Below are 13,880 nucleotides of genomic sequence, written 5' to 3'. Positions count from 1 at the left end.
TTCAAAGTAGTTTTACCATGTTAGCGCAGTTTTAGAACTTGTTAGTTTTCCATTCAATATGTCACGAAGAACTCGTTTCTTTTGGGGAATATTTCTCTGCTGTCTGATCATCCAGTTTTACTTTATTTATTGGAATAGTCGAAAATCGTTTCGCGAATTTCCCAACGATGAAAATTATTTTAATGAAACGCTTGCAAAACTATTAGTACCTCGATGGGCTGGAAGTCCAGGTCATATCCAAGTGAGCGATTTTCTAGTTAAAAGCTTGAAGAAACGGGGATTTCATACGGTACTCGATCATTTTTACGATGGGATACCATTTACCAATATTGTGGCTATTATGAATATGGAAGCAAATAATTTTCTGATGCTTTCTTGTCACTACGATTCAAAGTTTCTAAATGGCTCCACGAATTATGTAGGTGCCACAGATGGAGCCGTTTCTTGTGCAATTCTTTTAAATGTGGTCAATAGCCTAAATTCCTATCTACGAGAAGAATTTAATAAATAATCTGATATTGGTTTGCTGGTAAGTGTCTGTCATTGATTATAGAAGATAGGTTTATTCATATAATATATATATTTTTTACCTATGTAGCTGGTCTTCTTTGATGGTCACGAATCTTTTGAGGATGTTAATGACGACTTCAATTCACTGAATGGATCGCGACACTTTACCGAGGTGGAACTGATACTAATGCAGAGTATTGTAAGTTCGAAAAAACATTGAAGATGTTTAAAAATATATAACAAGTCAGTTATCAGGAGGTTGTTATCGCTTTCAACTTGATTGGTGCACCCAATCATATTTATATGAGTCACTATGAGCGTACGTATAAGCTGCACACACGCATGGCGGATATTGAGCAGGAACTGAGAGAATCGGGAAAGCTTAGCAACTGCCATCAACTGTTTCATAAGCTGAAAGATCATGAGAGCGATATCGAAGATGATCATTATCCATTTCTTTTGAAGGGTTCGTATATTACGTCTTCTACGTGTTGTATATTTTAAAATTAAGCTTTATTTTTTCTTTTAGGTGTACCAGCTTTGCATATTATTCCCCATACCTTTCCAGATGTTTGGCATACCGAATCTGATACCATTCAGAATCTGCATTTCCCAACTATTCGAAATATGAACTTAATCGTTACTCGATTTGTTTATAAATATTTAAATGATCATGTAAGCGATAAAGATATAGAAAGTCGATTTGATTAGAGTATATATTTTATAAAAAGTTTTTATTATATTAAAAATATTAAAATGTGTTCAAAAGATTTTTTTTAACCGATTCCGTCTGATAATTAATGACTTATGACCAATGGACCTAAGTGGGAAAACACACATTTTGAATGGAAATAAAATTACTTTTTAACATTATCTGTTTTCCTTTTTGCGTTAAGCGCTCATTTAACATAACATTTATAACATGCCAAGGCAATGCTTTTCAGAAGCTGAGAGTTTAACATCTGTAAAACTTTTAAGCAATTATTGTGGACCGTTACGCTCTTTGCGTGCACACAAAGCTCTTCTCACATTGTGATGCGGATGCGAAGGCCGAAAGCTTTCGCTCATAAATACATTTGTATGTGTGGGTGTATGCGTTAGTTTGGCGCCATGAGCAATCGAAAGTCAACAGCTTTACAGATCGTTCACAATAACAGCAACAACAACAACAGCAGCAGCGACAACAACAGTTTCAACTTAAAACAGTGCTGTTGAATACAAAGCGTCGTTTCAGTGCGCCATCAGACATCGCAGTGCAAAGACCGTGATTTTTTAACATGTCGCGATCGTTGTTGTTGTTGTCGCCATTGCTCTTGGTTACGATCTGTCTGTCTGGAATTGATTACACACAGGCCCAGCAAACCAACGTAAGAAGTTAATTCAAATAAAATAATTATTAACTGAGTGTCGAGTCATGCGTATCCGTCTCTTTGTTTAACAGTTGAAGCTCCAACATTGGCCCGACGATGAGACGCATTTTAATAACAGTCTGACGGCGATACTCGTGCCACGCGTCGTTGGGAGTCGTGGACATGAGCAGGTTCGCAATTACCTGGGGAATTCCCTCAATGGCCTTGGCTTTCAAACGGAAGTCGACGAGTTTCGCGAACAAGTGCCAATATTTGGCGAGCTAACGTTCGCGAATGTCATCGGGTATATCAATCCACAGGCGGAGAACTTCTTGGCCCTCGCCTGCCACTACGACAGCAAGTATTTTGCTAATGATCCGGACTTCGTGGGTGCCACCGACTCGGCAGTACCCTGTGCCATACTTTTGAACACGGTTAAAGTTCTGAATACTTATCTGCTGCAACAATTCCGTAATCGTAGTGATCTCGGTCTAATGGTGAGTCAGAAAGTGTATTACTTAAGCTAGTTAGGGGATTTCCATGGCATGGCCTGGTTTTAATTTTGTTCTAGACAGAACTTGAAATATGACACTCATTTTAAGTATTCAAGTACCTAATTAACTGCACCAGGGTATCTCGTAGTCGATACTACAGCTTTCATATTTTTTTTAACTGCATTTTCTAGCTGATCTTCTTTGACGGCGAGGAGGCCTTTAAGGATTGGACCAACAGTGACTCAGTTTATGGCTCACGTCACTTGGCCAGCAAGTTGGCGCGCACACGGAGCGGGAATCCCGTTGGAGGTCAAGCAAATCTGGCACCACGTCACATTGATCGCATTGTAAGTTACCACTTGATCTACTTAAACAATATAATATTATGTGCCACCCTCAGGAAGTGCTTGTGCTTCTCGATTTGATTGGTGCTCGGAATCCAAAGTTTTCCAGTTTCTACGAGAACACACATGGTCTGCACTCCAGTTTGGTGGAAATTGAGGAAGAGCTGCGTAAAGCTGGTAAACTGCAGGGCAATAATAAAATGTTTTTCAATCGTCCTGCTGGTGGATTTGTCGATGATGATCATCGTCCATTTCTGCAGGAGAATGTGCCCATATTGCATTTGATTGCGAGTCCTTTTCCGGACACATGGCACACACCCAGGGACAATGCTGACCATCTACATTGGCCGTCCATTCGGAATTTCAATCGCATCTTCCGCAACTTTCTACATGAGTATCTTAAAGCACACAAGCAACCAGTTGATTTTCGTTCCTATCGCCTATAGGTACAAGTGTGTATAAAATGGGTAAATGTGCTTAAATATTATCATTGTATTTATCATGTAAATTGTGTTTTTGTTAATAAAAGTGTCCTAGTTACAACGCAAGTGGTTTCAGCGACGTTTGCGTCCAGCCTGACCCTTTTTGCCTGGCGCACGCTGGCCTTGATGACCCTTTGGCTTTTTGCCAACCGCCTTGCGACTTCCTTTACCGCCCTTCTTGCCTCCCTTCTTAGCAGGTCTGTTGGCGCCTTCAGCCTCACGTCTATAATAATACAGATAATTAATATACAGCCACAACTCTGGAGTGTAGCTTCACTTACTCCAATCGCTCGTCTTGCTTTTGAAGTGATATCGCCTTCTCGACATCCAGTTTAGGCTTTTTGTTCAGCACACTCTTGATGAGATCCAAATTGGCCTCCCTCTCGGGCTGAGCTGTGATATGCGATGCTTTGCGTTTGCCACCTGGTATCAGTTCCTTTACGCCCAGGCCGCGTGCCTCCTTCTCCTTGGGTAGTTTGCTTTGGAATTTACCCACAGATGCCGTCGAAGATTTTGCAACAGTTACGGCGGTCAGCAGTTGATTTGATGAAGCGGCCTCGGGACCGAGATAACCGCTGCGTGGCATATCAATCTTCTTGGCGCGCACAATGTTCTTCATGCGTTGAATTTCGTTCTTGGCCACCTTTTCATTACGCAAATCGATCTTCTTTTGGAACATGTCTGTGTTGGGATCGGCATTCTGGGGCACCTCCAGTACCCAATCCTTGTCTTTCTCAGCCTCAGCACGTTTGAAGCCATACGTGGGCACCCATTTCTATATGTAAAGATAATTAGGTATGCTTTTAAACTACATTTTCTATGTGTACTTACGTCCAGAACGTCATCGTAAGTTTTCTTGTCCTTCTTCGTCTTTGTGATGCCCTTTTCCTTGGCGAACTTCTCCCACTTGGTCATTGGACGCGGGCCTGGAGGTTTTCGTAGACGCGGCAGAACTGTTGTTGGCTCCGGCAGCTTGGCCACGATGCTCTCGTCCACACGCTCTGTGGGCAGTTCCCAGATGGCATTTAACAGCAGCTGTGTGTTGTCACGTGTTAGGGCAGACAGATACTCTTCTCTGTCATTGCTGCGAATGCTTTAATTTATTAAGCTGTCCACAAAAGTCTCACACTTTATACTTACGCTAGCTGCCGGTCCTCCAAATCATTGGGATCTGTAATAAGTAGCGTGCCCACATCTAAACGGCATTCTAGGTGCTTTTCAACTGTAATTGGCTTATATTTATCCAATTCCTTTTGATGCTTTTCTAAAACCGCTTTGACAACATCCATTTTATGTGAAATAAACAGTAATTCAATTTCTTAAATGTTTTTACACGTGCTGTATCTATACGTTGCCACCTGGCCCAAGTGCTGCCTCCCGATCTAAAGGTTGCCACCCTGTTAAAATCACCAATATGGCAATATGTACCATTTGGATCAATTACAAAAATTGGTAACTTTAAAATTTTCCTTTTTTTTTGACCATGTCTTAATTTTGAACGTAGAATTTTTTAAATTTTTTGTTGTAGTTTCCTGCATTTTTAAATATTATTTTTAGAATTAAATGTTTACCTTCTCTTGCCTTAAGTTGAAAAGCCTCAAACCTTCATTAAAATGTTTAACATATAATTGTATAGTTTAGAATTTTAAATGTTCATCAAATGTATTAATTTTTTATTGAGTATATTGCGTTTTTAAATTTGCAATTTTTATTGGTGATGGGCGACAATAGCGACACTTGCTATCACTTGTTATCGATAGATATTTTCTTGTGAACATACATTATATACGTATCGATGTACGAAAACGATCGATGCTACTGTCTATGTATCGATTATTGTCCTTACAATATTGATAATGTCTCAATTCATTTGATTGGTATCGATACTATGCGATATCAATACTACAGCTCATGGACATTCTATCGAAACAATCGTTAGCTGTGTTGCAAAATGAAAAATTAATTTGAACTTAAATTCAAATTCATGCATGTATTTTTCTTACAAATGTGAATATTCTTTGAGCTTTTGATAGTTTCTCTGTATCCGTTGGTGTTTGTGGTAGGTCGGTTCTTGTTGTTTCTGGTAAAAATAAGACCAATGCTGCTGCACAAATTGAAAGAGCGCCTACAATCAACATTGGTGCCGATGGTGAATAATGTTTGGTGTGCACAACAAATGGAGACAGAAGTGTGGCCACAAATCCCATTATATGAATGAATGCTAATCCTTGACCGCGTACAACTGTAGGCAGTATTTCGGCAGCCCATTGAATTCCAATGTTATATGTGATTGCTGAGCAAAATCGACCAAAAAGGGCAGCCAATGCAATTTGCCATTTTATCTTCAATAATGCTGCAATAATACTGCCTGTTGAGCATCCTATGAAGACGACTAAGGACATGCATTTGCGTCCTACACAATCCAACAAAAACATTGGCACTAGGCAAGCAGGCAACTCCACCGCACTGGCAACGGAAAAGGTTATAAAAATATCAGGTCCTATATCGATAATGGCTCTAACATGTGCATCATATACCAATGCAACGATCATCCAAATAATCACTAAATCCAATGTTATAAGGCACATTCGACAACTTTTGAACAAATCCATGAGTGTATAATCTTTGTTTGTTTGTTCTTCGTTGTTAGTTATTTTACAACATTTTTCGAATGTAAAGATTAATTCCTCGGAAATGGTTTTGGCATTTACTTTGGCAATCTTTTTTATAATTGACATGGCTTTGTCTATTTTACCGACGCTTATTAACCATCTGAAATATATAGAAATAAATTAAATATTATAAATCAAATGAACTTAATATTTACCTGGCGGATTCCTCCAAAAAAAAGTACATCAAGAGGCAAATTACGATGGGAATGGAGGTGACAATTGACAATAACCGCCAGTCATTACACCACCAAGCTATCCAAGGCAGTAAACAAGCCGCAGGAATATAGCAGAGAGTCAAGCAAAAGTTGGTTATAGGGGCACGATATTTTGGAGACACATATTCCATGACTGTATTTATTATCAGATGCAAAAAATAAAAAAAGATGGGTCAAAAACTCACTTAGAACATACATAGGCATACAGCAGTTGTCGAACGCCAATCCCACCACAAATCTGGTAATGGAAAACCATAAAAAAGTTGTAGAAAACGCACTCATAATGCCACCAACAAGACCACAAAAATTGCTTAACATGACGGCTGGAATGCGTCCCCAGTGATCCGTTACGTAGCCAAAGACGAGTCCACCTACAATAGACCCTAAAAAGTAAATCGTCACTGTCCAAGGAGCCAAATGATAATTTTTGCACACCCAATTGTACTGGGTAGCAATGGACTGGTAAGGCACTTGTGTTTTGTCATAAATCCAATCCTGACACGATATCCTTGGCCATCTCTTGTCTGCCATCGTCATATTACTTTCAAGCGCTTTTGTAAAATTTGTGTCATACATGGAACATTTGTCATATTCGTTGGGTTCAATCTTTGGTATGCCTAGTTTTAGTTGCTCGTCTTGTGATAGGTCTTGTAACTCGGGAACACGGCACCAATGATTATTTGGCAACACAATCAAAAATATTTGTGTTAAGTAAATAAAAGCCCAAAAAAAGAAAAATGGAATAACATAGAGCACTAGACGCTTTTGATAGAACCCAAATTCACCAATATACGGCAAGAGCTCATCAAAGCTTAAGCAACTAGCTTTATCTGTTGTTGCGATTGCTCTTTGCCCTTCAATGTTTCGATTTTTGTTATCCATTTTTAAAATTTATATATGGCGCCTACTAAAAGTTCTTAAAACTCAGATAAATTTTGATTTGAATGTACGATAAGATGTCGAGTGCATTGTTCATCGACCTACCGCCACAAAATGAATAGTTCCAGGCTGCCAGATGTTGAAATTACCGGTAAGGCTGCCACATCGGTTTAAAAAACAATCCTCCGCTGCGGATTTTCCCGCCAAAATAATAGTCTTCTTCAATGTAATGTTGTGATAATTATATTGCAAATTAGAAGCCATGGATGAACTGGCGCAGTTGCGAAAACGCATTACAACTTCGTTCAAGCTGTGTGGATTTCTAATTCGCTCAGAGAACAGCACCTTTCTCGCCGAACAGCTGCTCCCCTTCGAAGCCGACGAACGCGAGAAATGGATGACGGTCATCACAGAGAATCTACAGGGTCAGAAGCTGGCGACTCCGCATGTGGAACGCGAGTCATTAGAAAAGGCCATCAATGAATTAAATCGTGTTGGTTTGGATGAAGGCGAAACGGTTTTTGCAGTTATTGATGCTTTTACTGTTCCTCGCTATCGATACAACACGCGAATTAAGAAGTTTGAACGGGACACGCATCCACGATGCCTTCTGACCCAGCCCCGCATGAAATCGGACTACCTACAGCAGCGATATGCCATGTTGTTGCAGAAGACACTGCGACACGATCTCTTCGCGCCAGCTGTTATCCAAGACGGCGTTGCAGCCGAGGCACAAACCAAGAAATTTAAATTGCAGTACGCAGAGAATTTGCTGGCGACATCTCATATGAAGGAGGCTGTTATCTTGGGTCTGCTCACCCAGCTCAAGGAGGGCAAATTCTATGTGGAGGATCCTACAGGCTGTGTTCAGCTCGATCTGAGTGGAGCTCGCTTCCATGCCGGCTTCTTTTGCGAGGGATGCTTTGTCCTGGCCGAGGGTAACTATGCGAATGGTGTGCTGAAGGGTAAGTTTCAAAAAAATGTTCAGCAGCTGCTTATTAATCAATTGCATCTTACAGTCGATGGCCTGGGCTTTCCACCTGCTGAGCCGGCGAGCAGCAGTCGTGCCTTTTTCGGCACTGGCAACAGTTGGGGCGGAGAATCCGCCAAGCTGCTGAAGTACTCGCCCCGCTTGCAGGAACTGGAGCGTACAAATACAGAAACCACACTGGTCTTTCTGTCAGATGTGCGACTAGATTTGCCTGTGGTTATGGAAAAACTGCGTCAGCTCTTTGTCGGCTATGATTCCTGTCCACCCCAGGCCATTGTGCTGATGGGTCCGTTCTCGGCAAGCACACGGAATCACCATGAACTGCGCCATCATTTGGATGCCTTGGGCGCTTTGGCTGCCGGCTGTGAGCAGCTGAAGAAGCAAACGGACTTGATTCTGGTGCCATCTACAGAGGATCCAACTGCACCAAACATATTTCCACGTGCTCCCTTGCCGGAGTGTCTGGCTGCAGGCTTGCTCAAGGCCTGGCCACGCACCCAGTTGGCTACCAATCCATGTCGCCTGCAGTATTGCACCCAGCAGATTGTGGTCTGTCGTCTGGATCTCATGGCCAAGTTCTGTCGCAACACGTTACACTTTCCATCAGACACATCGCATATTGAGCAGCACTTTGCGCGCACTCTCGTTTGCCAGGGTCACCTGGTGCCCATACATCCGATTGCTATGCCCGTGCACTGGGATTACGATCCAGCGTTGTGGCTATATCCATTGCCCGATCTTATTGTAATGGGTGATTCCTGTCAGAGCTTTGCCAGCACACAGCATGGATGTACGGTGTTGAACACCGGATCCTTTGTCAAGTCCAAGTTTGCATTTAAGGTTTATATACCCGCAACACGCACAATTGAGGATTCCGAAATTCCCGGCGACATGGAGACGACCTGATGAGCTGGCAATAAGCTTATATTATACTCTATACATATATATATATTTGTATTCATAGTTTCTATTTCGTAAGTTGCAAATAAGTATACATTTATTATATTTGTCTGAGCGTTTCACATGTTGCGTTACCCTCCACATCCCATGCGTGTTTCCCAGTTGATAAGCGACTCCGTCGCCGTCGTCGTCATCATCGTCAGTCATCATATGCGGCACAGCATGTGTTCCACAATCTATTTGGCTGCTGACGCGCCTCGCAATCTGCTTTTTACTACACTCGTCGGGGGTTGTCTATTATTTTTCATGACTTAAAGCCGATTTGCAAGAATATTGTTGCTCTGCTGGCGTCGACACTTAGCGCCGGTGGAAATTCAATTTCCCAGCCATACATATAAGAACTGCCAGCTGAAACGGCAATTTTGTTAATGCGTTTGACCTGAGGACATCAATTGCCCTCGTTTTGTGACATTGCCACTTTTATTTTTTGTGAACCCAAACGAAAATCGTTTTTTAAGACATCATTAGCCAGTGCCCGGCAGAAGGACACAAGGGAGTCGAATGTCCTTTGGCTGGCAGCATCTCGTATTGATTTATGATTTATTGCCAAATACTTTGATAGTTCTAGGGAGTGTCCTCTGTATCCTGTCTATCCCGAGTGTCCTGTTTTTCTTGCTCTCTCTTCGATGTATCAATTTCCAAATTCGATTGTAAGGGCGTTGCTGCAGTGGGCGTGTCAGCACAAATGTACTCTAGTTTGTGCCATGTTTTTGGCTTGACATTGTTTTCCATTTTGCTCCCCCCCCCCGTCCCAGTTCAACTCCATTTGTGCGGGGGCAACGAGGGAGGAATGGGCGACAATCTTGCTTCTGCTTCATTTAACTGGTACACTTGGAACTTTTAAAATTTAAATATTGTTTGCGGCTGCTCTGAAATTGGCGAAGTGGAGCAATAACATAAAATATATTTTTATCTCTGCTGGTCATTATTTTTTATGACAACCCACAGTTGACACCCATTACATAGTTTCAACGTCCCCATTTCCCCAGCTTCCCTTTGCCTCCGACGGAACTCGATTAAAGCAATCGCTGATGCGGAATCCTCAAAGCTGTTTATGGGCATTCACTGCCCCAAAGCGGCTCCATGGCTCATCATCAATCAGCGTCACAGCTGCGCCTCGAGTGGCCAAGCCAACTCTCCAATCAAGGATCAAAGAAACTGGACGGGGTCTAACATCATAGGTTTACATCATCCACCTTCCTAACTCTTTCACACATCCTCTTTCAATCACACACACAAGATGCGCTCAAGTGCATGTCCTGTGGTTATTTCACAATTGTTTGCGAATCCTACGACTCGTTGTTAGCATATATCCTTCACTGATTTGCCAATGCGGCCAAGTGGCCATATGTCAGGCGTCCCTCATCATCATCAGCAATTCCAGACGCTTTTGTGGTGTGAATTATTATTCTTATACCCTGTAGCAATCGAAATAGGGGTAGAGCTCAAACTGGACACCTGTTGTTAAATTTTTAAATATTCATCGGTGTTCCAGAACTCTAAAGCAACTGAAAGCCGGTTGCATTACATTTCTGGAACACAACTGAATAATACTTTCCAAAATAAAATGAAAACTACATTAATCTCATACTTTTCAATATTTTCTGATCATATTTATTATTTTACGTTGATTTTAAAACAGTAGTTATAAAATAAAATCATCTTAAGTTAGATTATTTTAAAAGTTATACATTTTTCATTAAATAATTGTATGCACGTAGAAAATAAAGGAAAATTATAGAAAATTGACTTAAAAATAATATTTGTTTTTTAATAAAATTGAAGCAATTTTCGAACAAAATAAATAGAAGATTCTGAAGATGAGTTTTAATACTGAAAGGGTAACTGAGAGATCTGGGATTTAATTCTTAGTAACGGAAATATTAAATTCTGCGACTCTGAAAACTGAACTGTTTGTTTTTTTTATAAATTATTTTATATATATACGTGTATATATAAAAAGGATATAAGTAAAAGAGTTAGAGAATAAGCTGGAATTTAGGAGTTATGTGGATTTGGTATGGTAGTATAACGTCTAGTAAGACTTTTTGCTTGGAAAAAAGAAAAGTCATTAACTTTGATTATGAGCACACATATTTAAAAGGGTATTCAAAAATTGAATCCCCTTTCCTCCCTTTATTTTTTATCGCATATGGTCAAAGGTTTGGTTGGGTACTTTGAAACCAACCCATCAGCTGGAAAATCAAACGAAGCCATTGTTTATATGAACTTCTTTGTTTCATTCATTGATATGACTGAGAAGCTTATTAACTTTTTATGCACTCCACAAATGATGCGCTTATGAGATTTTTGTTGCATGCGGCATAAAACTTTAAGAGGGTTATCAGCAACTGTGTTGCAAGTAAGTAGACAGATCATCAAAAAGTTCACATAAATAAAGTGCACAAATCCCATTGGACTCGTAAATTCGCGACAATTGTCACAAGTTTATTAAATCCTCTTGGAGTTGGAGTTAAGGACGGCGACAATGTTCCAACTTGGAGTGCGTGGACGTGTGTCAACATTTACGCCTCAATTATCAGCGTCAGGACAAACAGAGCTCATATGAGAGTCGATAATTTGCTGTCCAATTCACAGACTATCCAGGCACATGCAGACCACCCAGTGTGGACAGCTTGCCCAATCCTCAATCCCGAATCTCGGAATCCCAAAACCCAATCACAGCTCAATGCTAACTGTTGGCTCTTTGTGACAGCGTCAAGGACACGTGCCGCCCATTAATTTACTCAGCAGCTTTATCTGCGATTTGGTTGCGCATTGCCAGCCTCGGCCAGGACATTCCACAGACTCGTCCTTCTGGCACGTGCCGCTTTTGGCAAATCAAATGTTTTTATTATTTAAAGCGACAAACGTTGTGGCATTTTATTGTCTTCTTCATGCCGATAACAAGTGAGCTGCTACCGAGAGAATACAACAAGGCGACGGCAGGACAAATTACAGTCAAGCCACATCCTGACCGCCATTGTCCTCCTCAAATTGATAACGAATTGCACCTTGGGGACATCAGAGCGACGCGTCGCTGCTTTTTGGCTTTTGTGTCTTAATGAAAATAAAGTGATAAATTTTAATTGATTTCACTTTAGTCCTTGGCTTTTGTTAAGGCATTCCCACACGATAAGATCGCTGGAGAACTTACATTTCTCCTTCTCTCTCTCTATCTCTCAGCGAGTTGACTTAAATGCGGCTCATTAGCCAAGTCTAATGCATCAAGATAATAGCAAAATGTTTGACATAATTGAATTTTTTAATGATTATTTTTCTTTTCAAGAAAGTTTTACGGATGTCGCTGGGCTCATTAGGAGTATAACTGCTGCTTTTCATTGAATTCTAAATATCTTTGAGATTTAATGAGGAAAATATATTTACTAGAAGTCAAAAATATATATATGTTTTTTTTTTTAAATGAAAGAATTTCTAAATTTTTTCAATTTTAGTTATTCTTAAGATATTATGCGCTAATAGTAATTTATGAAACAAAATTGATTTTCAGAGCTTATCTGAAATAAACTAAAAGGATCTTTTTGAATTTGACATTAATTTTTATGCATGTAACGTTAAAATACCTAACATTTATTTAATAAAAACATTAACTTACTAAAAAAGAATCAGGAAATTAAAAGTTTTCATTAAATAAAATTTCTTGTAGCTATTTCCATAAGAATTTCGGGAGCAATTTAAAATTTGACTTTCTCTAAAAAAAAATTATGTATTTATATATTTTTTAAATGATGCTGCTGTTAGATAGTATTTATATTCAACAGACAACTTTCTTAGTATAATTTATATGTTTCTTGATAAGCAACGCACCACTTCCATCTTTCAATTTTGAACTTATCAGACAAGTTTTGTGCAGCCTAAACTCTTTTTGGTTTCCATATTTCAAATTGATTGCTTTTAAATTAAAACTGGGCATAAATCATAGAATGCCTGGACGCACAGGTTATCCGTGCCATGGTTAAAACAAAAGCTCCTCCAGCATTGTCAGCACAATGCAGGCGACATAAGCCGATTTCATATATCAGTATCTGGACCTCAACCTGGACACTCCACATTCCCATTGCTCACTGTTTGTGTGTGTGTGTGTGTGTGTGTCGGATGTCTGTTCCCAAAAATGTAAAAATTATCATCAACGCACAAGTGGCTTGTACTTGTCACAGCCACACCCCCTTACACCCTTCCTTACTCCCTTTTCTACCCTCTGAAGGCAAAATATTTTCATTGTGTTTCAGCAGATTTTCAACACGAAGTTTCAGGCTTTGGGCAGGGGTTGAAAATTGGTTTGTTTGTTGCTGGGGGTCGACAACAACAACAACAGCAACAACAAGAACAATTTTGAAATGCGATTACCTGCGTTTGCCTATTTGTTGTTTGTTGGCTTGTAGTCAGAGTTTGGGCAGCCGCATTGGTATTGGTAACTGCCCCCGGGGCATGCCGCATGCTAATCGACTTTTGATTGTGTGTGTGTGTGTGTGTGTGTGAAAACAAAAAGGTTCAAATGTTCGGACCATAAATATGAATTTATGTGCGAGATTTTAACACTGAGATTTATAGCTGAGTTTGAGGCTGTAGCTGAACTTGAGGGATGAGTTCCTGTTTTGGACTCTGATTGAATTTGCCTATCAGCAGCTGCAACTCCAGCTACTGAATTGCAGGTGACATATTCCTGTCTCGACTGACAAGTGTTAACGCCTGTTTTTGTTATTATTTAGGCTGTCTCACTCGCACTCTCATTGTCTATTGCCTGCTCACTCTCGCATAATTGCTAAAAAACTTAAGCTGCGTAAAATCCCAAGTTTCAATTTAACGCGCTTCTGATTCGCACAGGATTTGTGGTCAGAGCTCTGATGCAACCTTTTCCACTACACCTTTTGACCCCTCCCTCTCTCTCTCTCTCTACCTCTTTGACTGTCAAGTGCACTTGTCATTGTTATTGTTGCAAATCTTATCTAGTTTTGATTAAATT

At 40.2% G+C, this 13,880-nt stretch overlaps 5 protein-coding genes across 5 annotated transcripts; 3 read left to right on the top strand and 2 right to left on the bottom strand.

The window, feature by feature from the left end:
- Positions 1 to 58: 58 nt before the first annotated feature.
- Positions 59 to 1,383, top strand: LOC117786964 (glutaminyl-peptide cyclotransferase-like protein). Its single transcript, XM_034625396.1, has 4 exons — positions 59 to 418; positions 599 to 709; positions 766 to 976; positions 1,040 to 1,383. The coding sequence occupies exons 1-4, from the start codon at positions 59 to 61 to the stop codon at positions 1,219 to 1,221; spliced, it is 864 nt and encodes a 287-aa protein (XP_034481287.1). The 3' UTR covers positions 1,222 to 1,383.
- Positions 1,384 to 1,732: 349 nt separating this feature from the next.
- LOC117788958 (glutaminyl-peptide cyclotransferase) lies at positions 1,733 to 3,241 on the top strand. Its single transcript, XM_034627917.1, has 4 exons — positions 1,733 to 1,877; positions 1,952 to 2,356; positions 2,545 to 2,700; positions 2,754 to 3,241. The coding sequence occupies exons 1-4, from the start codon at positions 1,788 to 1,790 to the stop codon at positions 3,141 to 3,143; spliced, it is 1,041 nt and encodes a 346-aa protein (XP_034483808.1). The 5' UTR covers positions 1,733 to 1,787; the 3' UTR covers positions 3,144 to 3,241.
- On the bottom strand, positions 3,170 to 4,550 carry LOC117788957 (ribosome biogenesis regulatory protein homolog). The gene is made up of 4 exons (XM_034627916.1): positions 4,320 to 4,550; positions 4,011 to 4,263; positions 3,461 to 3,954; positions 3,170 to 3,402 (listed from the first exon to the last, which is right to left on the bottom strand). The coding sequence occupies exons 1-4, from the start codon at positions 4,466 to 4,468 to the stop codon at positions 3,252 to 3,254; spliced, it is 1,047 nt and encodes a 348-aa protein (XP_034483807.1). The 5' UTR covers positions 4,469 to 4,550; the 3' UTR covers positions 3,170 to 3,251.
- A 602-nt stretch (positions 4,551 to 5,152) lies between these two features.
- Positions 5,153 to 6,597, bottom strand: LOC117786960 (organic cation transporter 1). The gene is made up of 3 exons (XM_034625391.1): positions 6,252 to 6,597; positions 6,007 to 6,103; positions 5,153 to 5,951 (listed from the first exon to the last, which is right to left on the bottom strand). The coding sequence occupies exons 1-3, from the start codon at positions 6,595 to 6,597 to the stop codon at positions 5,162 to 5,164; spliced, it is 1,233 nt and encodes a 410-aa protein (XP_034481282.1). The 3' UTR covers positions 5,153 to 5,161.
- A 610-nt stretch (positions 6,598 to 7,207) lies between these two features.
- Positions 7,208 to 8,958, top strand: LOC117788944 (DNA polymerase epsilon subunit 2). The gene is made up of 2 exons (XM_034627897.1): positions 7,208 to 7,910; positions 7,965 to 8,958. Exons 1-2 carry the CDS (start codon positions 7,208 to 7,210, stop codon positions 8,840 to 8,842), a joined length of 1,581 nt encoding a protein of 526 aa, XP_034483788.1. The 3' UTR covers positions 8,843 to 8,958.
- The last annotated feature ends 4,922 nt before the right edge of the window (positions 8,959 to 13,880 follow it).

Source organism: Drosophila innubila (genome assembly GCF_004354385.1).
Source record: "Drosophila innubila isolate TH190305 chromosome 3L unlocalized genomic scaffold, UK_Dinn_1.0 0_D_3L, whole genome shotgun sequence".
Taxonomy (NCBI): Eukaryota; Metazoa; Arthropoda; class Insecta; order Diptera; family Drosophilidae; genus Drosophila; species Drosophila innubila.
The sequence above is the reverse complement of the archived record's forward strand: the minus strand, read 5'-3'. Positions and strand labels throughout refer to the sequence as shown.